General features: G+C 49.2%; 1 protein-coding gene across 6 annotated transcripts in view; it reads right to left on the reverse strand.

Moving 5' to 3' along the window:
* FHL2 (four and a half LIM domains 2) overlaps window positions 1-25,535 on the reverse strand; it is a 66,637-nt gene that overhangs the window by 12,806 nt on the left and 28,296 nt on the right. For 4 of the 6 annotated variants that reach the window (XM_035001879.1, XM_035001876.1, XM_035001877.1 and 1 more), the window contains 2 exons: window positions 8,700-8,879; window positions 205-379 (listed from right to left, as the gene is read on the reverse strand). In XM_035001879.1, the coding sequence (XP_034857770.1) occupies window positions 205-379; window positions 8,700-8,855 (331 nt within the window). In that variant the 5' untranslated portion in view covers window positions 8,856-8,879. Of the gene's footprint in view, window positions 1-204; window positions 387-8,699; window positions 8,880-20,075; window positions 20,131-25,535 lie in introns of those variants that run through there. The other 2 variants (XM_035001880.1, XM_035001875.1) reach the window with 2 other exon arrangements.

Below are 25,535 nucleotides of genomic sequence, written 5' to 3' on the forward strand. Positions count from 1 at the left end.
ACCACGGAGTCCAGGAGGACAGGGGACGGGGTGTGCTCTCCCCTCACGACTCCTTAACCCCCCGGCTCCCAGCCCAGCACCGGGCGCACAGCGGGCACAGTGCCCGTTTGTTGAAATAGCCCATCGAGCGCGGATTCAGCAAGTGGAAGGGAAGAAAAGCGCAAGCGTGCTCTGCAGCACCGCGGGGGCAGGGCGCGTCCTGACCTGGCATGATGGTCTTCTTGCATTCCTGGCACTTGGATGAGTACTCGTGGGAGTAGCAGCCCGTGCACAGCAGCTGGTCCTCCTTGGCAGCGAAGGGCTTGTCCACTAGCGAGCTCTTGCACCGCGAGCAGTGGAAACAGGCCTCATGCCAGTGTCGGTCCTTGTAGGACAAGTCCTGCAGACTCAGAGCATGGGACACAGTGAGTGGGTCAGGGCGGGGGTCGCGGCTGCTGTGCCTGACCCACAGCCCAGGGGAGTCCTACACACCCCGGGGCAGACAGGGAGCAGAGCGTGGCCCAGGGCCTGTGGGCGTGCCTGGACCCTGACCTCGCTGGTGAAATGAGGAGGGCTGGGCTGCTTTCCTCCGGCTGCATTTCGGAGCGACCATTTAGATGGGGGGGTGTCGGGTGGGGGGTGTGTGTGTGTCTGTGTGTGAGAAAGAGATGTTTTCCAAAAACACATGGGTTTCCCTTAGGTGTGACCTGTAAGGAAGAGGAACACAGAACATGCAACTCGTTGGCAACTGGTGAGAGAGAAACAGAGCACATGGCTCAGAGCACAGGGCATTTCAGAGAGGACAGGGACAGGGCTCTGGTTTCAGCTGGAGGGAAGGGGTCAGGAGAGACTTCTGGTGTGGACGGCCCCTGGACAGCAGGGAGGTGGGCAGAGGGGGCCGGAGAGGGACTTTTCAGGCAGAGAAAGAGCATGAGCACAGCAGAGGTGTGAGAGAGAGGGGTCCCTGGCAGAGGTGTGGTCAGGCGGGAGGGACAGCCCAGGGCCCGGCGGGGGAATCCAAGTCCCGGCTGGGGCGGGAGGGAGGAGGTTAAGATGATCCTGAAGGCAGCAGAGAGGGGACGAACTATTGAAATGGGAGAGGAAAAAATCACCCGGCCCGGCTGGTTATTTTGACAAAGGAAACAAAGTATAAACTGTTAGAATTTGAGTTAGCGACTATATAGGCAAACTCATCATAAACTGTGAAGCCCGTGTTTTTCAGGAAGAAATCATTATTTTTCTCCTTCTGGGACACCAACCATGATACTCATTGCCAGGTTGTGAGTTCAGGCACTGCACAGCCCTGCAAGGTAAGTATTATTACGGAGGCTCAGTAACATGCCCACAGTCACACCCGGGCACGCACGTAGCTGAGCCAAGCAAGGTTCAAGTTCATGTCCCTCAGATTCAGAAGCTATCTGCAGTGAGCCATTCCAGGTAAACTCCTGGTCGAGCCTGCGTTACTCTTTGCTTTCAAAAACTGTACCCTTGACGAGATCTGTACATATCCACTGAAAACATTCAGAAGTAATGCCACATTTTGTACGTAAATGAATGCAGCTCAGCACTGTCTTTGTTGAGACTTTGAATAAAGTCAAACAAGCCATTAAAGTCCTATCAGATAAGAACGGGAGTCAGCCTCATTTAAGAAGAGTTGGGAGTTTTTGATCATGATCAGTGTGATAATGGAATCAGAATAAATGCATTTAACATTTTTTTTTTTGTTACGGAAAACAGTATTGGCAGTTCCTCAAAAACTTAAAAATCGGATCACCATATGATCCAGCAATGCCACATCTGGATATATGCATAAAGAATCGAAAGCAGGAATTTGTACACCTGTATCCGTAGCAGCATCATCCACTGGCACCAAAAAAAGTGGAAGCAACCCCAATGTCCATCAACGGATTGCACGGATAAGAAAAATGTGGTATGGGGCGCCTGGATGGCTCAGTCACTAAGCGTCTGCCTTCAGCTCAGGTCATGATCCCAGGGTCCTGGAATTGAGTCCCGCGTCAGAGTCCCTGCTCAGCAGGAAGCCTGCTTCTCCCTCTCCCACTCCCCCTGCTTGTGTTCCCTCTCTCTCTGTCAAATAAATAAACAAAATATTAAAAAAAAGAAAGAAAGAAAAATGTGGTACGTACACACGAGGGAATATTATGCAGCCTCAAAAAGGCAAGGAAATTCTGACACGTGCTACAACGTGCAGGAGCCCTGAGGACATTACGCTCAGTGAAATGAGCCAGATGCAAAGGGACGAATACTGTATGAGTCCACTTGGACGAGGTACCTAGTAGTCCAATGCAGAGACAGGAAGTAGAGTGGTGGGAGCCAGAGGCTGGGGGAGGGCGGCGGGGAGTTAGTCTTTCCTGGGGACAGAGTTTCAAATTTTGCAAGATGAAGAGTCTGGGAGGTCGGCCGCACAGCAGTGTGAATACATGTGGTGCTACTGACCTGCACTCTTCTAAAGGGCACAGATGGTATATTTTAGCTTATGCGTATTTCAGTGCAACTAAAAAACTAGGTTTTGACTATTACACAGCAGGTGGAAAAGCCTTTGCCGATGTTAGGTGGGTGCCCTCTGTGCAGACCAGACACCCCAGCAGGACTGACCCTGTGGAAAAGCTGCAAGCGTTTTCCGTGCTCCACGACTCGCCCACAGCCTGGCTGAGAAGAGAAACCCCGGGAGGGCTTGAGGGCCGAGGGGAGGCCGTCTCAGGCCCCGCACTGCGTGTGGGCTCTGCCCAGGACATCGGCATCGACAGACAGGCTACACAGCGTGTTAGTGAGACAAGAAGGAACGGAAATACGGGTTCAAGGAAACTTGCCTTACCAGGCTGATCTTCAAAAAACTGAGGGAGAAACTTCTACGGGTGACATCGTGACAGCAAAGCCACCAGATGTCCCCATGGCCTCCACCCTGCTTAGCGAGGCCCCAGATGGGAGGAAAGAATGGCGCAGTGGTCGCCGAGCACGGACAGGCGTGGAAAAGCTCGTTTCAATGTTCCCATGGGTCGGAAGCACTGCAGACACCCATTCTTCCTCCAGTGAACCTGAGAGCACGGCAGCTACGGGTTCAGCTGATGTGCTGGCAGTCACGACCCTAGAACGTGCTCCTCCCTGCTCGGGGTACCAGCCGCGTGGCTCACTAGACCTCAGGCACCCACGTGAGCCTTCCGGACCTTCCGAAGCCCAGCGCCCAGCCCGTCACACCTCTGCGCCGCGGCCCACGCAGGGCCTGGCCTTGGAAGGCCCTTCCCCTGCTCTCCGACTGGCAGAACCCCGCCCAGCTGTAAGGCCCAGCCCGCATGCCACCTGCTCTGTGAGCTGCCCCGGCCGGAGGGGGGTCATGCCCGCCCCCAGCGAGCCCGCTGCGGCCACGCGCCTGTGTCAACAGCTTTTTCAAAATCCTGCATGGCAAGCCTTATCCAACTCATTCCGCTATCAGGTTTCCCTGTAATTCTCTTTCTTGGGCTCCCAGCTTGTGCTCTCTTTGGAAGTCGGAGTTAAGCTAATAAATTCATGTCCCCGCTTCCTCTTGGACTCACTTCTTAAGAAAGCCCACAATAGAGAGGAAGCGAGAAAAGACTTTATGGCAAGAGGACAGCAACTAAACCCTGCCGGTTCGGCTTTCTGAGGGCATGCTGAGGCTTCTGGCCAAGACGACATTCTCCTCTGCGTCTCGGCATGGGGCAGGATTTTAGGCACAGGAGCCCCCGGAGCTGAGAGGTGGGCTGGCAACTACCCACCCAAAGGCCCCGAGGCTGTTACAGCAGACCACACCCGCGTGCCTGGCCCCGAGCTTCACGTCACGCTGAATCCTTCTCCTAAAGTCTTGGTACCTAGAGGCCCTTCTCCTTTCTTGCGTGCACAGCTCCAGAGAGATGGTTAGTTTTCGTTCTTAGGACCAACTAGTCCATCTAGCTTAATTCTGTTATGTATCCAGTACACCAAGGACACACTTTCAATGCTGGAGGTACAAGGTTAAGAAGTATAGACTCACTGACGTTGAAGAACCTCAAAATGTCCTTGAAACATCGTGGTTTTAAAGTCCTCTAGAGAGAGTGAAGGAGAAGGAAAGAGAGAGGGAAAGAAAGGATAGATCTTTTACACATCCCAGAAAACATACCAAGGCTAATTCTGTGCTCATGGAAATGTCATAAATTGCAGTAAAATGTTGATAAACAATGTAAGATTAGGCCCGAACACTTCCTTTCAGATCTCATTATTTTTCCACTTCAGAAACATTCCTAATATGGGAAGCCCTTGTTGCCTGGCTCCGAACTTGCCCTGAGACTCCAGCTGAGCCAGGGGGACGAGCAGGTGGCTGGCAGGACCCTCGAGCCTTGGGCTAGCTGAAGATGGGCCCCTCCGGGCGGGGGGGGGCAGCAGGGTCGCTTGGACTGAGGCTGGTGCTGAGGCCACCCCTCCTGGGCTGGGGGAAGTTCAGACGCGGATTTCCCAAACCCACCCCTCCTCAAATCCCCGCGATTTCACTTGATAAATAGATGCTCAGAGCCCTTCACGCTCCGTACTTTGAACAGATACCCAATGCTTTGAGACTGCCAGGGTATCATGTTTTCAACTGCATGTTCCTTCAAATACTTAAGAACAAAGGTCCCGAAGAAGGATGGTGGCAGAAAAGACAACACGCGCTCTGTGGAGCCCCGTCTCAGGTGTCCCAAACGTGGTAACTCACTTAATTACCGCGACAGTTGCAGGCCATCCCGGTTCCAGCCATGGAAACACAGGCTTATAGGCGACATAAAGGTCTCCACGCCTCAGCTGACAGAAGGTGGACCCAGGCACGTGTGGCTCGAGGCCCACGTTGGCAGGGGGAGGTATCGCTGCTGAGTGGTGTGCCCCTTTGGTCTTTCAGGGCCTTAGAAGCCCTTCCTGTGTGACCCACTTGGTCAGCCTCATTCCCAGCTCTGAGGATCCTGCTTCCTTCATTTCCCTCTAGAAACAGATTTTTCTCTTACGGGAGGATGTCCAAATAAATAGACATATTTTCAGTGCTCATTACAAACTCTGCGGACAAATTACATGGAAACTCTAAAAAGACAATTCACTCACTAAGCACTTAAAAAGCACCTCCACGAATAAAAAAGTGCGGGGTGCGGGAGTTGGACTGTGAGGACGTGTCTGGTACGTGTCTGGAATAGTAGCCTTTCCCACAACGGCCCAGAGGTGGGGCGGGGGGAGGCCTGCGTCCTGCTCGAGGGCAGGACGAACAGGTGTTTCTTTTTTTTTTTTTATTATGTTAATCCCCATACACCACATCATTAGTTCTAGATGAAGTGTTCCATGATTCATTGTTTGTGCATAACACCCAGTGCTCCATGCAGAACGTGCCCTCCTCAATATCCACCACCAGGCTAACCCATCCTCCCACCCCCCTCCCCTCTAGAACCCTCAGTTTGTTTTTCGAACAGGTGTTTCTGATCAGACCTCATGCCTACACCGGCCGTGGTCAGGAGACTTCTAGAAGTACAGCAGAGACAGCTGGATTTCACATGGAGGGGTAAGAGCCTCTGCCTCCCCTTCAGTCCCCTGGCTATTTTCAGTCCAAGGACCCCAGAGATTTTCTGATCCTTGAGAACTTTACAGACGTTCGCTGAGAAACTTACAGTTTGGTGGGTGGGCTTGTGCCAAACTGATTATCAATTCCATGTTTCCCACTTAATTACTCAGAAGCTGGAAAGTATGTTCTAGAAACACACTGAGCTAGCCATGCAGCCCAGAGTTTGTTCAAGTCCCTGATTTGTGAAGTGCACAGTACTAGCAGCTGTCTCGAGTTATGGGCCTCGCCTACATTTTCCTTAGTGTCTTGATTTTTTTGAAGCCAAGAACATAAGTAGAACCATCCGAAAATATCTGTCATCGGGCCAAAAATTTTTTGTTCTAGTATCCACAGAGGTCCAAGAAAAATTTCAGGAACAGGGTAATGTTAGAGGAGCATGAAAGTTTATTTGCATTACCTGTTCTCACCTATTCCACTGGTCCTAAAATGAATAATTTCTCCCCTTTGAGAGCACAACATCTCCCCAGAGTAACTAAACAGAAATGGCAAATACAACTAAGTGCATAGAAACGTTTTCAAACCTATGTGAGCTAATTATCCAAACAGGTCCTGAAGTCCCAACTATATCACATAAAAGTCTCTCAGTACCCGCAAAATGAGCCTGATTCCCACTGGTGTGCCAAGATTTTAAATCTATACACACTCACGTGTCCTTCGGAGGAGACGCTGAGCAGGGCTCCTGGTGCCTCTATTTTAAGGCAAGGGAAGGGCCACCAGATCTGCCAGCTCAAGTGGCTCTATTGAGTGCCCCACCTGCCAAGACTTGGGGCTTTACTTCCTGAAATAACAGGAATGTTTTTCCTATCATTGCTTCCTCGCCAAAGTCAATGACATAATGACTTCTGACAGCGGAGCAAACCATTCCAAATATTCAAGAGCCCCAAAGAGCCAAGGCGAACTTCAAGGAAGCATCCCTTTTCCTTCCACAATGCAGAAAGCCACATGGCATAATTCCACGTATAGTAACACGTGAATCGGGGTTGAAAAGTTCAGCATGATTAACGCCTAGCTTTGCAGCAGTCTTGTTGATTTTGGCCCCGTTTGGGGGATTCTTGTTTATCTGCTCATCAAGTGTGTGCCGAAGAGTAACTAGTTTTAAGGGTCTTTGCACTAAATCGTATTGGAGAAATGAGAAGGGACTGCTCTTTTGTTTTTACTTTAGCCACCGGTCAAGGATGACTAGCTCCAAATATCCAAAACGTGTCCTCTAAACCAGGGTTATTCTTTGTCCAAATATCTGAGCCTTTCACCTACTTAAGCCCATTCCAGGTTAAACTTTTATAAGAGATCATTTTTTTCCCCTCTGTCTCTTGGTTCTTCCTCAAACCAGACATTTTTATTGATGTTCCCACAATGCAAACTGACCTAGAGGGAGGGCAAAGCTCCCAGGGGGTGTGTGGAGGGAACGTGTTGCAGAAAGAATAGGGAAGTAGTCAGATGGAGTTTACGAGACCATTGGCTGCTATTCGGAATGCTTCGGCACAAACCACACAAAAACCCATGGTTTCTGGCTTGGGATCCACCTGCGGTAATAACCTCATCACGCTGGCACCTGTTTTATCTGCATTTCATAAAGGGGAAGATGGGCACAGAGGGGTCAAGTAATCAGCGCAAGCTCACACAGCCAGTGAGACACAGAGCCAGGACTAGAACCGGGCAGTTTGGGGTCGGAGCATTTATGCCTGGCTTCAGAAATAAAGGAACAGGGACCAAGAGCCTTCCAAGAACCCATGAGGGACAGTGACACATACATGAGACAGCGCTAGAGACCGGACAGTATCTCTCGCTTTTTAGACAAGCCAGATCAGCCACTTTTTGCTCAGGGCAGCCCCACCTCCGCACGTTCTGAAGTTTACACAGGACTGCAGCTGCTCGGGTTCTTTTAGGCAGGCCTCCCCGATTCCGTGGCCAAAAGTTACGTGGCTGCAGCCTGGTTTCAAGTGGCCCAGGCTGCAGAGCCTTTGTCTCTGCCCGGGGCCAAGGCTGCCCTCTACACAGGATGGAAGTTATTCCCCAACTGTCACCAAATACCCAGCAGCAGAAACGGACGGTGCGGCCCTCCGCTTCCGGCCTTTCCTGGGAATGACGTGACAGAGGAAAGAAAACGTCACACCCGCGCACTGGCTGGGTCACAACCGCCCGATGCAGGCACGGCCTGACCCGTCGGGCAGCAGCTACGTACTGATGGTTGTGACCACGAGGAAAGTGGCAAAGCTCCCTGCAGAGTGCAAGGGAAGAGAGCGGCAAAGAGATACCAAGATGCCCCGAATCGCCTTGAAGTCTGTTCAGCTGGGGACTCCTTTGGGGCTCCCCAAGGGACCCCAGTGCGTACCAATTCTGTGGCTCCGAGGAGGGCAGCCCCTTAAAGTCTTATCAAGTGTGTCTTAGCAACTGGTTAGCAGGTGAAGATATCAGAGGTCTTAGCAACAGGGACGGACTTCCAGGGGGACTGCTGGGTGGTCCAGGTTGGACTAAGATGTGCTGAGAAGCACGGGCCAGGGTCCTCAGCCATCAACCCCAGCCAGTCAGCACGAATGGCCTGCAGCCTCCTCTGAACCTGTTGTTGCCATCCACAGAGGGAAAGCTGGTCATCCCTTAGGCATGAGCCTTTCCCCTTGAAAAAGAAATGCTACCAATCCTGATCTTCTCCCACTGAGAAGAAGAGAGCCCCTAATGTTCCAGTGAAGTCAGTGCTTTACCTGCCCATTTATCGGGGAATCCGTTCTGGGTCACTCACCCAGTATTTACTCAGGGGCACCTGCTACTCCTGAGTCAGCACAGGGCAAACACGAGTGAGACGGCGTTGCCCTCTAGAAAGCCACACCTTCACTGGGGAGGTGGTGGGGGTGGGGGTGGGGTGTTCGATCAGGACACCAATAGCCAGAACGTAAGAGGTGTGCTCAGGACACAGCGTGAACGTACTGGAAATGCACTCACCAAGTGCTACGGAATTAGGAGTGGAGGGAGGAGGCTCCGAAAGGCTTCTTGGCCGGAGGAGAGAAGCCCATCAGAGACGGAATTAAATAGGCACTAAGGGTCAGAGCTTCGGCACAAACCACACAAAAACCCATGGTTTCTGGGGAGCACTGAGGGATCCCGGAGTAGCGGGCGCGACCCGGGGGAGGCCCAGGGGTACCTTGCAGTCACAGCCGATGGGCTTCCCACACTCCTCGCAAGTGTTGGCATAGAGGGCCTCAAAGCACGCCACGCAGTAGGGGCTCTCCTCCCTCAGGATGTACTTCTTGCCAAAGAGAGATTCTTCACAATGGTGGCAGTCAAAGCGCTCGGTCATCGTGACGCCCGGCTCTTCAACAGCCTGTTGACAAGAAGAGAAAGAGCAGGTTCCTGTGAGCATCCTCGCGATGTCGTCCTGCTGTCTGTTGTCACCTTTAGCCAAGGGATGTCACCTTTAGCCACCCTTCTGGGTGAAGAACTGAAACTCACTCCCCCCTTTTTAAAGATTATTTATTTATTTATTTGAGACAGAGAGAGAGAGAGAGCAGAGTGAGTGAGAACATGAGCTGGGGGGAGAGGCAGAGGGAGAGAGAGGGAGAGAAGCAGACTCCCCAATGAGCAGGGAGCCCGATGCCGGGCTCCATCCCAGGACGCTGGGATTATGACCTGAGCCGAAGGCAGACGCTTAACGACTGAGCCACCCAGGTGCCCCTGAAACTCACCCTTTCAACAGTTGTGATTTTCAGCGATACTTACAAAAAAAAAAAAATTAGCCTCGGGGCAGTTTGTTGTTTGAACGCATTTCACTTCCTTCAAAGTCCCCACTGTTGACCCCATCACAGAAAGCTACATGGGCTCTGGATCCAGGGTGAGCCGGCATTAGAGCTCTCATCCTGGCAGGGCTGTGTGTCCGCTTCAAACACGTGATGCTGCCTTACATCGTCCCTTTCTCGCTGCCCCCAAAATAGACAGGCCGGGATAGAAACAATATGTTCATTTCTGTAAAAAGATTTTCCATGAGCTCCCCTTTATGATGCATAAATTTGAAGAGTAAGAAACCACAGCGACCAGAGGGAGGGGGTGTCGGAGTTGGTAAACCTGAGACGCCAAAAGAACATTCCCCTTGACCTTGATGTGACATTGGGAAGCACAATCTGCCCTTGCACTAGAAAAACTGCCCTATGTCCCCGGGGGCGGATCACTTCTCCGCTATGAAAAGATTATCCTTCCGCTGCTCAGGTATTCAGATAGCAGGATAAAGGGAAGCCTGGCTCCCAAGAACAGATTATCACGCAGTGGAGAACGCAGTGACCATGGTCAATGGCCCTCTAGAAAACACCTCAAGCCTTTCAGAGAGGAAAAGGAATGCATCTCCGTGCCAGTCATCCTGCATTTTTCCAGGGTGCGCACAGAGTGTGCAGGGATGGGGGTGGGGGTGGGGAATGAGGAGGGTGTGGAGGGAGGTGGGAGGAGCTTCTTGGCCTCAAGTGCTGTCCCCATATAAGCATGCTGGAACTGCTGGAAAGAATGAGGCCGTGGGCGTACTTGGTGGGCAGATGTGCCCCCGGGGTGTTAAAAACACGGACGCAGTCTTCTTCAGGAATATGTTCTCAAGTGGCAATATTTAATTTGCTAAAAGTGAAAAGTTTTACAAAGTGTTCACTAGGGAGACTGACTATGTAACTCTGAGCCATGTTTCGCGAACTCCAATTACACTTGGTTCGATGTTCAGTGCTTTCAAACCATTTAAGAGTGAAATTCCAGGATAGCCTGTAGTGTAAATAAAATATTGCTGCCTGGTTTATGATAACAGCAAATTTGATAGTGTTTATTAATTTTGTGCTCTTGTGTATACAAGGTTCTGAAAACGGTAAGCAAAGAAAGAAATATCCTTCAAGCCTCTGTACTTGGTGATTTCTGTGTTTATAGAACAATTTTTTCCAAGAGTATTAAACATGCAGCTGGACCCATGTGGCAGGATCTAGCCTTCTAAATTGCTCTTCCTGGAGTTAAAGAAAACATTGTCTGGACATTCTTGTGATAACATTACAAGATGAGGCTCTTGTGCATTTGAATTATTCTTCTGAAACCCACTGTATAAATATCCTTTGTACTCAGGCCATCTCGGGTTGCGGCAGTTATGTTGGCAGAAGATTCAGTGTTTTCCTGTAATTCCTTAGTTACTGGTCCTTGAAAGTGGCAATTGTTTATGTCATCACAATTGAGAGCTGTCTTTCCAACATATACATTTTTCCAATAAAGGCTGCCATTTACCTGTGGGGAACCGGACACTGATTGCCTGTTCTTCTCACAAAAATAAAAGAATAGTGATTTGAGAATTTGAAATACGAACAACAAAAGGAGACAGAGCTATAAAGTAGAATTACTTTATAAATTATAAAGTACAATTCCTGAGATTATCTACAACTACCTCGTTTTATGGATGGAGAAAGCAGGGCCCAAGAATATTAGTGAAAAAGGGCGCCTGGGTGGCTCAGTTGGTTAAGCGACTGCCTTCGGCTCAGGTCATGATCCTGGAGTCCCTGGATCGAGTCCCACGTCGGGCTCCCTGCTCGGCGGGGAGTCTGCTTCTCCCTCTGACCCTCCCCCCTCTCATGTGTTCTCTCTCATTCTCTCTCTCTCAAATAAATAAATAAAATCTTTAAAAAAAAAAGAATATTAGTGAAAAAAAGAAGATCCACGTGAGCATTCCCAAAAAAAGCCATCTTTTTTGCAATCTAAGTCAAAAAGTGGTTCCGTGGGGGCTCAGACAAAGTACAGATCCTGCTAGGGGAGGGATACAGACTGTACCAGTCATCTCTTCAGAGACCATTTCTATGTTCTTGAGCCAGTGAAACGGGTGAATTTTTTCATCAACGTAATGATCACGATGTTGCTCGTGTACCTGGCATCTATGTGCTTTCTACCTCCTAGTTCCACGGGACTGGGGCAGAAATAATCTACGGGAATAAACTCGGAGAACAAGGAAGCCCCTGCATCGAGTCAAAGTATGACGGAGGCTCTCTGGGGACAAATGTCGTCAGCCCTGACGCCTCCTCCCTGCAGGACTAGTGCGGTGGCGGCCACCCGCCCAGAGGGGCTGAATGAGAGATTCTCCTGTCGGTGGAACTCTCTCCCATCTGGTTCCTTATCTTCTCTAAGAAGTCACTGCAATTTTAAGGATTGGGAGAGCACTTCTGTCAAACAAATGTGTTCAGGTATAAAATGAGCACCCGTCACTGAGGAGGAACACGGCCGAATAACGCCTGATCTGAGAAGGTCCTCTTCAGGATTCCCAGAGAATTACCTGAAGCACAGATCCTGAGAGTCAAAGGAAGTAGACCAAAAGCTAAAATGAAAAACGAGGGCGCCTGGGTGACTCAGATGGTTAAGCGTCTGCCTTTGGCTGAGGTCATGATCTCAGGGTCCTGGAATCGAGTCCCACATCGGGCTCCCTGCTCCTTGGGAGCCTGCTCCTCCCTCTGCCTCTCTCTCTCTCTCTCATGAATAAATAAATAAAATCTTTAAAAAAATAAAAAAATAAAATAAAATGAAAACGAAGGGCTTCCCTTCTGTCACAAAGTATTTAACACCAAGTCTTTCTTAAGCAGATGCTACCAAATAGAATATTCTTTTTTTAAATGTGTGTATTTAAACTTATATTATCAATTTTAAGCTTCTTTTTAATGGGAAAAACATATCTATTGTCCTACATTAAAAGGTCCCCATGACTTTGCATTTTTTAACCCTACAGAACCCCTGATTATTTATTCATTCCAGAAGCATCAGAGCTGGAATTGTCAGATGGTATGCAAAGTGCTAGTGATACAAAGATGAATACGATACAGGCCCTCCCTGAAGGGACTTGTAGTCTGGGAGGAAAACCGATATCCAGTTGACCCTTGAAAAACCAACACCTGAGCCATCAAAAATCCACATACAACTTTTGGCTCCCCCAAAACCTAACTACTAATAGCCTACTGTTGACCAGAAGTCTTGCCAATAATACAAATAGTCGATGAACACATACTTGTATATTTTATGTATTATACACTGTATTCTTACAACAAAGTAAGCTAGAGAAAAGAAAATGTCATTTAGAAAATCACAAGGAAAAGAAAATACATTTACTATAGTGTACTATGTTTACTGGGAAAGAAATCTGTGTGTAAGTGGACCCGCGTGGCTCAAACCCCTGTTGCTCAAGGGTCAACAGTGTGTCAAACAGACTATAAAGCTCCACACTCAGGGCACTGACAGAGAGTCCTATGGGAAAGCAGGGCAGGCTCCCCAGAGATGTCTCCCTGCACTGGACAAGGATAAGCCAGGTGATACTGCGGGCCGGCGGGCAGATGGCAGAGGCGTAATGAGGAGCAGAGGACGATGAGCACAGGAAGCTGAGAAGGTAGTCAAAGAAAGGAGGGCCTGTACTCTCGACCGTGAACTTGGCTCTGCCCTGTAGACAATGGGTATCATCATGAGGCCCAGCTGAGATGCCACGTGGGGGTGAGGAAGACAAAACTCAAGGACAATGACTCTTTAAACAGGTTTCCAGGGTATCGGGGTCTACTTCTGAGTCATTTCTTTAAATAAAAATAGGACATCTTGGATCCGTAAGGATGCTCTTTCAACCTGCTCCAGTACTATCGCCTCCCCCGGCTGAAGCTCCGCATCCTCCTGACAGGTTAGCCCAGGGTCCTGTCCATCATGTGGGACCCAGAAGTGCTCCAAGAAGCGAGCCGCGGTGTGCAAGGAGGCACCTGAGCACGAGGCGTGGCTGCTGACTTGCTACTTCCTTGAACCGACTCCAAATGACTGTGTCCTGGAGTTCTCCTCCCTGAACTCCCTGCCTGGGGCTAACTCAGTCTCTGACGTCATTCCCCCTCCGGCTCTGAGCAAGTAGGATATTTGACAAAGCTGGCTAGTAGGGGACAGGGGGTGGCTCCAGGCCCCCATAACTGCTCTGGGTGAGGTGAGCCCCGGGGCACCGAGGGCTGGGCTGCAGGCGGGGAGGCACCGGACTCTTTCTCAGGACTCTTTCTCAGGGTCGGGGTCTCCGGAGGGCCCGGCTTTGGGGCAGGTAGAAAAAGAAAGGTTCCCAGGGCCCTGGAGCAGTGACGCATAGGCTCACCTACCAACAACATTACTATTACTTTACGTCCCCAGGCTTATAAATGAGGGTTATTTTTATCTGTAGATTTAAAAACCGTGAAACAAAGTTCAAGCGGGGAGCGGGTGGGGTGGGGTGGGGAAGAGTCAGAGCTGGGCACACGGAAGAGAAGCAGAGAGAATGGGAGAGGAAAGGAGAGAGGAAGGAGAAGTAGAGGGATGGAAAGAGGCAGGAGAAAGAAAGGAGGGTAAAGAAGGTAGAAAGACACAAGAACGCTAGGAGCCAGAAGTTCATGCATTTTCTTTTCCTTTTTTTTTTACCGGATGTCTTGGGTATACAGGGAAGAGGCTGGCCAGCCCATAAGTGCGAGGTACCTGGCCTGTCCTTCCCAGAGGGAGGCCTGGTGGGCCCCAGGGGCTTGTCTAAAAAGGCCTGAGTTGCAAAAGAGGTCTCCCTTAAGCATTGTCTTCAAAGCTCCGTTCAGATACTGACTTTGATCTGACCCCAGAGATACCATTTTCCTCCTCCTCCTCCTCAAGACCCAAGTATTTCTATCAACCCTGCTTTATAAGCCGTTTTTAACGTAGTCCGTTCTTAAAAAGAAATCTGCAAATATTCCCAAATCCTTCCCACAACACGAGCAACAGCGTCAGTAAGTCAGTCTCTGCTGAAACCACATCCACCTTTAAATGACCCCGGTGGGAAATTCCATTGCTTATCAACAGTCAGGACTTTTTGGAGAGAATTCAGAAAATCAGCCCGCTGCATGTGGGCTCTTTTCAAAGAATGTATTTAAAAATGCAATATTTTCATGACACCATGCGACACCATGACCACCTGTGTCCCCCACTGAACCATAAGCGCCGTGAAGGTAGGCATATTGCGGGGGTCTTGCCATCAGGTGATAAACACAGGGTCAGCCACTTGATAAATACTTGTGGAATGAATGGACAAATGGATGGGGAGTACAAACATGTGGGCAAAAATCAAGAATGAAAACGAGGAATGTTTTATGTGAACCATCCCCTTTGCATACCAAACCTGAAATGTAATGTGGTTTGGCATCCGACGCTCTTAAAATTTCTAATGTAACAGACCCCGAGCTTCATTCCTTCTGCTGTGTCTCTGGCCTCTTTTCCCCTTCCAGATAAACTGCTGCTTCCACAGTGGGTAGACTCTTTCTTATTGTGTTTGGACTCTACACCCCTGTGAACACACAGCTGCACCTCTAGGAGAGGCCTGGTCAGGTCAAGGAGCAAAAACCAGCCAGATGCTTCCAAGCATCTCTGTGAAGAATGTGCTAGATCCCCTGACACGCTCCAGATATCAAGGAAAGGCCCTGGATGTTCTGCAGGGACGCAGCTTGCCTATAAATCCAACATCCTCTGACCAAGGGCTTGGGCTCTCACCCCTGCAACTGTAGCTGGAGAGTAGCCCGCACGCTTTGCTTTCCTGTGCACAGATGTGTGGACACACAAACAGGGCTCACCTCTAACACTCTATTAGTCTAGCTAAACTGTTTCTTTTACATAAAAATTCCAGTGAACGAAAGAGAGGTGCAAGTTCAAGGAGTTTGCTATTTTAAAGAATATAGGTATGTATTTAGAATCAATTTGAAATTGATTTTTTTTAATTTTATTTATTTATTTGAGAGAGAGCGCGCGAGAGATCATGAGTGGGGGAAGCAGCAGATGGAGAGGGAGAGGCAGACTCCCCACTGAGTAAGGAGCCCAACACGGAGCTCAATGATCCCAGGACCCTGAGATCATGACCTGAGCCTAAGGCAGACGCTTAACTGACTGAGCCACCTAGGCACCCTGAAATTGATTTTTAGATGCTTGGTAAGATGTAAGATTGACGAGGCCTACTACTATGTGATAAACGTCTAGGATTAATTTAATGAGCCTTTACAGAATATATGGGCAGGGGTCAGCGATGTTTTATAATTTGGTATAGAAACAGGTAACTTTCTAAAACTTAAAAAAAAATCTTGATCTGTCTCTGATGGTTTTATGAAACATTCTGTGTTGAGGGGCCCCTGGGCGACTCGGTCAATTGGGCGGCCCGCACTTGATTTCAGCTAAGGTCATGATCTCCAGGTCCTGGGATGGAGTCCCAATGTCGTCGGGCTCTGTGCCCAGTAGGGAGTCTGCTCAGGGATTCTCTCTCTCCCTCTCCTTCTGTCCCCCACCCTGCTTGGGCTCCCCCCCTTTCTAAAATAAATAAATCTTTAAATAAAAGGGAATGTTTTGTTTGAGACAACGCTTGACTAAGGTAAACCACTATCTTCCAGATTACCTTTGGAATACTGAATAATGAAAAGAAATGGGAAAATAATAAATGCAAAGTTTCTGACCTTAAGTCCATGAATACAAGAAGGATGATACTGGTTTGATGTCCTATAGCTTTTAAAACCAGTCAGTAAGAATGTATTGAGTAACCACTATTCTCCACGTACTGTTTTAGGTAGTGGGTGGCTGGACAAAAACATAGAATCTCTAAAAGAGTTCCAGAATAGTTCTAGCCCCAAAGAATTTAAATCACCTTTAAGATACCATCTTGTCATTTAATCTCAAAACATGTCAGTTCAGTCAACGAAAGACAAGCATAATTATGCCGCTAGAATGGCGGGCTGACTCAGGCTCATAAATCACCCCAGTGAGGGGGTTTTGGGGGAGGCCCCACCCTATAGCTCTACCACCACCTTCCTGGGAACATGTGAACACATTATTTATGCTTTGTTTCCACAGGAACAAAATGAAATCTGCTCACTCTCTCTCATCGGTCTCCCCCAGTCTCCAAAAGGCAGCTCACTGTTTACTTTCTGTCTGCCTGGCCTTCCATCTGCTATGAGCCCCAACTGGCCTCTTCCTATGGCGACGCCCAATGTCCATGATGGGCTGGCCTCTTCCTTCTACCGGTCCTGCTCCTTCATGGGGCTGCTGTAGCATCCTGCTTCGGGATTCTGCCAGGACAGGCTTGCACATCTCCGGCTTCCTTCTTCATTGGCTCGCTAATTCTCATTGGCTCCAAAAGTTGTATCATCAAACACGGACAGAACCATTTTCTTTCTGACTGGAAACCTAAATATCTCCAGGCTTCAAGGATGCCCTGGGATATTCGTTTTCTTTACCCCCAAAACAGGGCAGCTTCTTCTCTTACTGGCACAGACATCACCTGCCTCACTTAGTACCACGAGCCTAAAGATCCTTAAGCCGCAGACTGACTCAGGGCAGGAAACGTACGGATTACGAAGGCCAAGGATGAGTGTGATGACACGTGATGTCCAAGTGAGAACCACTCAGGACAACTGAACTAATGGTTGAGACCCCGGAAGCTGCCCCAGGCTTCTCATTAGATCTCCAGGAGGGGGGCCGTATTTTACAGCAAGAGGAAAGGCAACACCACCAGTGGCCAAGTAGTCATCGAGTCTTTAAAAAGCAAGACGGATCGCTGGTGGGAGAATTTTTTTTTAAGATTTTATTTATTTGAGAGAGAGGGAAAGAGTGAGCGAGGGAGCAGGGGGAGGGGCAGAGGCAGAGAATCTCAAGCAGACTCGGTGCTGAGTGCGGAGCCTTGACACAGGGCTCAAATTCACGACCCTGAGATCGTGACCTGAGATGAAACCAAGAGTCAGATGCTTAACTGACTGAGCCACCCAGGTGCCCTGCTGGCAGGAGAATTTTTAAGCAAAGTTACTAGAGAACTGTATTAGGTTCTCCAGAGAAACAGAACCAATAGGATATATACATATGTATACATACATATACACACATACATACACACACGCATATATAAAAAGAGATTTGTTACAAGGCATTGGTTCACACTATTATGGAAGCTATTAAGTCCCAAGATCTGCAGAAGGCCTGAGAACCAGAAGAGCCAGTGGTGTAAGTTACAGTTCAAAAGCCAGCAGTCCTGAGACCCAGGATGAGCTGAGTTTCAGTTCGAGCCCAAAGGCTGGAAGGACCAACGTCCCAGCTCTGCAGTCAGGCAGGTGGAGTGCCCTCTTGCTTAGTTTTCTCTTCAATCTGAGTCTGAAGGCTGTAAAAGACTGATATCCCAGGCAAGAGGAATTCCCACTTGCTCAGCCTTTATGGTCAGGCCTTCAACAGACTGGATGAGGCTCACCCACATTGGGAAGGGCAGTCAGTCTACAGATTCAAATGTTAGTCTCATCCAGAAAAACCCTCACAGATACACCCAGAAGTAATGTCTGAACAATTGTCTAGACATCCTGCGGCCCAGCCAAGTTGACATAAAATTAACCATCATAGGGGCCAAGGTCAAAATCCACAACTCAAGACAACAGAGGTACCTGGTGACTCACCCCAAAGTCACAATGCCTGCTTGGTCTCCTGGAAGACTAGGCTCTTGGTCACTAGAGAAGAGCCTGGTCATTTTGCTCAAGGTAACCATGTTCAGGAAGTGGCTTCTCAGGATAATTCCACGTGATAAATGGGCTTTGATGGAATTCTCATAATAAAACTACACAGCAAGTATCCAATATCTCTTTTTGTTCACTCAGGCTCAAGGAACTTTGTATCTCATGGCATCTGAGGCAGAGAGAAGCTTACTTACTCCAGCCCCCTTGTTGACAAATGAAGCCGCCCTAGCCCAGAGGCTGGGTAATGCATCCTTAGATGCAGAACAGGGATAGAACCCAGGCCTCCTCAGGCGCCTGGGTGGCTCAGACAGTTAAGCATCTGACTCTTGATTTCGGCTCAGGTCATGATCTCATGGGTCATGAGATCAGCCCCATGCTGGGCTCCTCACTCAGCAGGGAGTCTGCTTAAGATTCTTTCCCTTTCCTTCTGCCCCTCCCTCCCCTCGTTCTCACTCTCTCAAATAAAATAAATAAATAAATAAATCTTAAAAAAAAAAAAAAAAGAAGAACCCAGGCCTCCTGATGTCCAGCCTAATTATTTTTCAAAATCCTATAGGGCTTTTTTTGTCCACAACTCAGACTTTTTTCAGTACTGGAGGTGGTTTAACAAGCAACTGTGAGTCAAAATATGCAGCAGAAGTCCTCCTTGAAATATTCAGGTATGTCCCCAGTACTTGATGCCAGAACTGCAAGAAGTAAATGGCCTGTGTTTCGAACACAGGTCTCCTGATTATAAGCCCCACCTGTGATTTGTTACCTCCCAAAATAAGTGCAAGGGAGTGCACACCATACGTGCACATCATGGAAGGCAGCTGTATACATTTCATTTACACTGGGTTAGACTATTTCCAACGGAAACCCAAACTGGGATCTGAAAAGAGGCATGATTGATTCTTAATTTAAATAGGAAACCACATTGAACACTTTCTTCCCAAAATTTCAGGTATGCTAAAATATCACCCCGGGACACCACTTAAGAATCAGAATTTTTCTTGTTTAAAATAAGCCCACATTTTTAAATCTGATGGTTCAGTCTTTTAAGTTCTACACGAGTCAATGCCTGAGGCCACATCGGGAGCTCCACACCTTTGGACCGCAGGGAAATGCGCTGGACACCCCCACAGGCAGATGGCAACCGTTGGCAACCGTGGGGCTCGCGGCCGGGACAACTCGCTCACACTCCCGAGTTCTGGCCCCCTGGAAGGGCAGGGGCTGTCACCTCCCCGCGCTGGGACCTGCGGCCAGCCTTTGCCCAGGGCTCTCCCGTGGGTGGCAGTGGCCCGGCTCCCACCCCGCGGTAACCAGCCTGGCCAGGACTCGGACTTCGGTCTTCCCTCCCGGCATGGGGCGGTGGGTCCCTCCTGCCTACAGCGCCCCCCCGGGCTCTCCCCAACACGGTTCAGCTCCCCTTCCCCCCGGGTCTCCCCCAAGGCTCGCTCCCCACTCCCAGGTGTCCTCACAGTTCTGCTCCCTTCTACCCTGCCTTTCTCCGGGTCTCCCCTGCGACTCCGTTCCCCTCCCCTCAGGTGTCCCCACGGTTCTGCTCCCCTCTGCCCGGGTCTCCCCCAAGGCTCGGGTCCCCTCTCCTTGATGTCCCCACAGTTCTGCTGCCCTTACCCGGCTTTTCTCGGGGTCTCCCGCGCGGCTCCGCTCCCGTCTCCCTGGGTAACCCACGGATCTGCTCCCCTCTCCCAGGTGTCCTCACGGTTCTGCTCCCCTCTGCCCAGGGTCACCCCGCAGCTACGCTCCCCTCTCCCCGGATCTCTCCAAGGCTCAGCTTCCCTCTCCCCGGTCTCCCCCGCACCTCGGCTCCTCGGTCTTCGGGTCGCCTCCAAGGCCTGGCTCCCCCTCCCAGGTGTCCCCACGGTTCTGCTCCCCTCCGCCCGGGTCGCCCTCTCGGCTCGGTCCCCCTTTCCCAGGGTGTCCCCCGCATCTCCGCTCCCCTCTCCCGGGTCTCCCCCACGTCTCGGCTCCAGTCTCCCCGGCTCTCCCGCGGCCAGGCCCCCGGTCCCCAAGGCGCCGGCTTCCCGCGGGGGGCGCGGGGGGAGGGCACTCACCGTGCGGCGCGGGCGGGCTCTGGGGACCAGGCGGGCGTCCCGGGGCGAAGGCGGCGGCGGCGCGGGGCTGCGGCGGGGCGGCCGTCCGGGCGGAGCGCCGCGGCTCCCGCCCGAGAGAACCCCCGCCGTGTCATTTGACCATATAAGGAGACGCACGCCTCCGAGACGCCGGCGGCGCGGGCAGCGGCGTGGGGGCGTGGGGGCGCGGGGGGGCGGGCGCCCTTCGGCCTCCCGGTGGCCGGGGCGCAAGTGGACCCCGACTCTTTGTGTGCTTTGGGCTCCGATCCCCCTGGGTCTCTAACGCGCGGGGTTACCGGAGCTCCGTGCCTGGCGTGGGCTCATAGGACAGAGTTGAGGGCAAGGGCCGTGCGCGGGTCGCTGCGGCCGCCACCCAGGGTCTCCCCACGCCGGGGCGGAGTGGCAGGGGTCTCCCCACGCCCGCACTCTCCGCCCGGGTCCGGGGAACGCGACGCCAGCCGAAGCCCGAGAACGGGTGGGGGCGGGCTGGGGTGCGGAACGGGGACCATTGATCCGGTCTTGCCGCGGCAGGAGGCCAGGGCCTGGGATGTATGTGCACCGTGGGCTTCTTCGCCTTACCCCGCAGACCCCTCTCTGTCCCGAAATGAGCCGAGCAGATGGCTAGAGCGAATGGATAATGCCAGGTTCTTTGTTCCGCTAGGCTGGGGCCAGAGGGCTGTTCAGAGGTTCTGTTGTTCCCTCGGGGCGAGAAAACAAAGGTGAGCTGCAGAGAGTGCCTCCCGCACTGAAAGCCCAGCCCCTGGGCCTGAAGCCCACACTTAGTAGGGACAGATGGCACCCCTCAACCCGCAGGAAAGCGGGCATCAGGATAGAAATGTTTGCTCTCGAGTGGGTGGCAGCCTGCCCTGCCTGCCGACTCGGGGGAAGATGAGCGGAGGGGAGGATAGCAGAGGGAGAGCGGGAGTACCGTGGGCAGGCATGTTATATTTAACAATCAGTGGGCCTCCCAGAAGGAAGAGCTATTTGATTCTTTTCTCTTGGTTGATGCTCAATGTCTGGGGGTATTTGAGACTCTCTGTGGGTCTCCATCATGGAATCACAGAGAGTCATACTAGCTACACTCATTGAGCTCTAACTCTACATGTTCTATCGTTTGAGTCTCACCCCTTGAAGATAAGGATTAATACCCCCGTCTTAAGGTGAGGAAATTTCACCTTAGAAATTTCTCAGAGAGATTTGTTCAAGGCCTCCTGAGAATAATTATGCCAGCTGGGATTTGACCTGGAGTCTGTCAGATGCCATGCAAGTAGCTCGCAGGGCAGGAAATGCCCCTCATCCCACCAGTCACTCCATTGCCCTCCAGAGCGCTGAGACTGGCCACAGCAGTGAGCCCAGTCAGAACTGGATGTGCGGAACCCAGTCTTCCTTCCCCCATTCCTCCCTGAACCTCACAGGTTCTCACCAAGGACAGAAGTGTGGGCTCCAGACCTGCACTCCCACTCATAGTCAAAGCAGGCCAGTATCTTGAGCAAAATGTGTGTAGACAAGCCTTTTCCCTCTGACAGTTATCTAGATTTGTTGTCTGTATAGTTGCAAGTTACAGAATGATCTTCCAGAGACAGAGAGGGAGAGCTGAGGGGGGGATCAAAAGGCTTAACTAGCTGCAATGAATAGGGTGGACTTGAAGAGATTCTGAAACAAAGAACACACCATTTCAAAAATAAATTTTCATGAGACAGTTTGGGGAAGTGTGACACTAACAAGATAGTGGATGACATTGAAAAGTTATTATGAATTTATTTTAGGTGTGATAATGAAATGGTACACACACACACACATTCTTAAAACCCTTAGCTTTCAGAAATAATGCCAAAATATTTACCAATGAGATAACATTATGTCTGAAATCGTTGCAAAATAATTTGAGGTGGGGGGAATGAATAGGGCCAATATATCTATATCTATCTATCTATCTATCTATCTATCTATCTATCTATCTATATGCCCATATATATATTTATATATGAAATAATATCAGTCATGGATTAATGACAACTGGAAGTTGGGTGACAGGTGTGTAGGGGTTCATTATACTAGTCTCTTTCCTTTTGTAATGCTTGAAAAACTCTGTAATGGAACATTTTTTAAATTACAAATGCACATACCATTTGACTTTGACCCAGCGCTTCCCCTTACAGGAAATTATCTTACAGATAGACTTGCTCATGTGTAAATTGATAAACATACAAGAGTAGTCCTTGTGGAATTCTTCATAATAGCAAAATATTGGAGCATGTTATATGTTCATCAACAGGGACTAGTTAAATATTGTATGGTACATTTTAGAGTTATTTCTATATGCAACTGTTAAAAAGAAGAAGGTAACTATATTTATTGATTTGGCATCATCTCCAAGTTATGTCCATGGAAAGAAAAGTAAATAGTAACCAAATATTTGTGTTAAGAAAGGAAGGGAGGGGGGCGCCTGGGTGGCTCAGATGGTTAAGCATCTGCCTTCGGCTCAGGTCATGATCCCAGGGTCCTGGGATCGAGTCCCACATCGGGCTCCTGACTCAGCGGGGGGTCTGCTTCTTCCTCTCCCTCTGCCTCTCCCACTGCTCATGATCTCTCTCTCTCTCTCTCTGTATCTGTGTCTCAAATGAATAAATAAAATCTTAAAAAAAAAAAAAAAAGAAAGGAAGGGAGGAAGACAATATATACATATACTAGTGGTTGCCTCTGGGGAGATCTGGGGAGCTGGGGGCCAGGAGTGGGAGATTAAGTTTTACTCTATACCCTTTTGTTTCTTTTAAATTTTGAACTATATAAATATATCATTCATTCAAAAAATAAAAATATTTTAAAAATTAAAGCAACACATGCTCTTTTAAGACAAATAGGTAACAAAGTTTGTTAAACTGACTTTATAGAACATCAAGGAAGTTTGCTAGAAATAGAGGCAGAAGGAATACAATTCTGAGCTGAATGGTATGCACTTTTGGGAACAATTTGAATCAAAGGACAAACTATTTTAAAATTAAAATTTGGGGCGCCTGGGTGGCTCAGTCGGTTAAGCGTTTGCCTTTGGCTCAGGTGATGATCCCAGGGTCCTGGGATGGAGCCCATGTGGGCTCCTCTCTCACTGGGGAGTTAGCTGGAGGATTCTTTCTTTCCATCTCCCTCTGCCCTTCCCCCTGCTCATGCTCTCTCTTTTTGTCTCAAATAAATAAATATAATCTTTAAAAAAATAAATTTTTAGGAGCATCTGGGTGGCTCAGTCTTGATTTCAGCTCAGGGCCTGATCTCTGGGTAGTGGGATCAAGCCCCACTCAGCCAGAAGTCTGCTTGTCCTTCTCCCTCTGCTTCTCCCCCTGCGTGCTCGTGCATGCGTTCTCTCTCTCTATCTCAAATAAATAAATACACACAAAAAATCTTTAAAATAAAATAAAATACATTTTTATAAGATAGTCTGGTAAAATGTATTTTGAAGAGTTCTATCTTTTATACCATTGTATTCGCAGGGCCTAACTATAGCGCATGGCACATAGTATGTACTTAATAAAAACAGATACTGAATGAACGGTGGATCACAGAAGACTTGCTTAATATGTGGCAAATCTTTCACTTTGTAGTTGATTACTTTACAGTATAGCAGATAAATATTATAGAAAATAGAATGCTATGACAATATAACTTGATCTCTGGAATCAGGTCTGGATTTGAATCCTTGTCCTACCTGGCCTGGGACTTACTGAGGTGGCCTCGGGCAACCGCAAAATCTCCCTAACCCTCAAACTACTCATATGTAAAATGGGTGAATAACATATACTTTGCAAAATTCTTGGGAAGATCCTTCGAGATGGCTCATGTAAATCGCTAAACAGTATTAATGAAGTCCTTGGCACATAGTAGGCCCTCAGTAAACTTGAGCTTTTATTCCATGGGTATTTTGTTTGACGGTAAAGGGGAGGTGAATTCAGAATAAGAGGGAAATGTGAAGGTGGTGAAAAGTTACAATTTTCCAGTTATAAAATAAGTAAATCCTGGGGAGGTAATGTACAGCATGGTGACTATAGCTAATAACACTGTATCGTAGATTTGAAAGTTGCTAAGAGAGTAGATTGTAAAAGCTCTCATCGCAAGAAAAAAAATGTAACTGTGATAGATGTTAACTAGACTTATTGTGGTGATCATTTAACAATATCTACGATTATCGAATCCTCATGGTATGCACCTGAAACTAACATAATATTATATGTTCATTATATCTCAGTAAAAAAGGGAAGGAAACGGACTTAATTCTCATCAGAAGGAAGGATTAAAGTTGAGATTGTATTCTAAAGATAAAAGATTGTCTTTTTGACAGAAAAATTACCTGCTATGGATAAAAGGTTAATTCGTGGAAGAAAAGAAATTAAGAAATTATATTTCCTGGGAAGGGCATAGAGGCAACTCTTACAGGTGATTCAAGTAATTCAAGCTTCTCTTGTTAATTTCAATTCTGTAATTCCCCCACCAGCCAGCATCAGCCTGACTTCTTCCTCTTTCATGGGGGGAGGTTTCAGGGATGGGGTAGCTAAGAAGCAGGAAAAGAAAAGGAAGGCCCTATGGCATAGGACGTGGTTCTCAAAATGTGGTCCTGGACCAGCTGCATCAGGATCACCCAGAAACTGATTAGAAGTAAAACATTCCCTGTGTTTTAACAAGCCCTGCAGGTAATTCTGATGACTAATTGTGCCTTGAGGTAAAATACTCCCCAGGGCTTCCAACTCTGGACTCAGTAATTTACCAGAAACCCAGACTTAGTTCCGGGGGTGGAGGGGGGAGACATGGAAACAGATACACTAAATACAGACTGGGAACTGGAACTCTAAAATCCAATTACAAGTATTACTTACTCTGCCGGATACTTCACGGGAGGGAAGCACAGGTAGAAATGAACTCGAAAATCCAATCACAAGTATTACTCTGTCTGGTACTTCATGGGAGGGAGACACAAAGTACAAAACTTACAAGGTAAATCCTTGCAGCCTGTGTGTCACTGGTACCAAAGCTGAAACCTAATTCTCTCCTCCTGGAGGCCCAGAGAGGAAGACACAGCTTCTAGAAGCGTGGTCAGACCTGGGGTGGGGGGACAAGGTGGGCAAAGGGGCGGTCAGGCCGGGGTCTCCTCCTGACCTTGGCCACCTGGCAGGTACTAGGAGACCTCACCAGCACCGGGAAGAAAGGGAACCCATGAAAACAGGGGCGGAAGTTCAGATGTCCCCATGTCCCCTACCCTAACTGACCATTTTGATGAGGATTTTTACAGCACTCCTCCCATTTCACGAGCAGAACTTCTCACAGGCAGCTCTGCCCACTCAAACCTGGGGCAGGAAGCTGTTGGATGATTTGCCCTTGATTCAGAGGTAATCATTCTTAATTGCCTCAGATAGTTGGAGGGTGAGTGTCTAAGATCATAAAAGCTGGTGGTAAGACCTG

This window comes from Mirounga leonina, unplaced genomic scaffold (assembly GCF_011800145.1).
Source record: "Mirounga leonina isolate KUSES-001 unplaced genomic scaffold, KU_Mleo_1.0 Mir_125, whole genome shotgun sequence".
Taxonomy (NCBI): Eukaryota; Metazoa; Chordata; class Mammalia; order Carnivora; family Phocidae; genus Mirounga; species Mirounga leonina.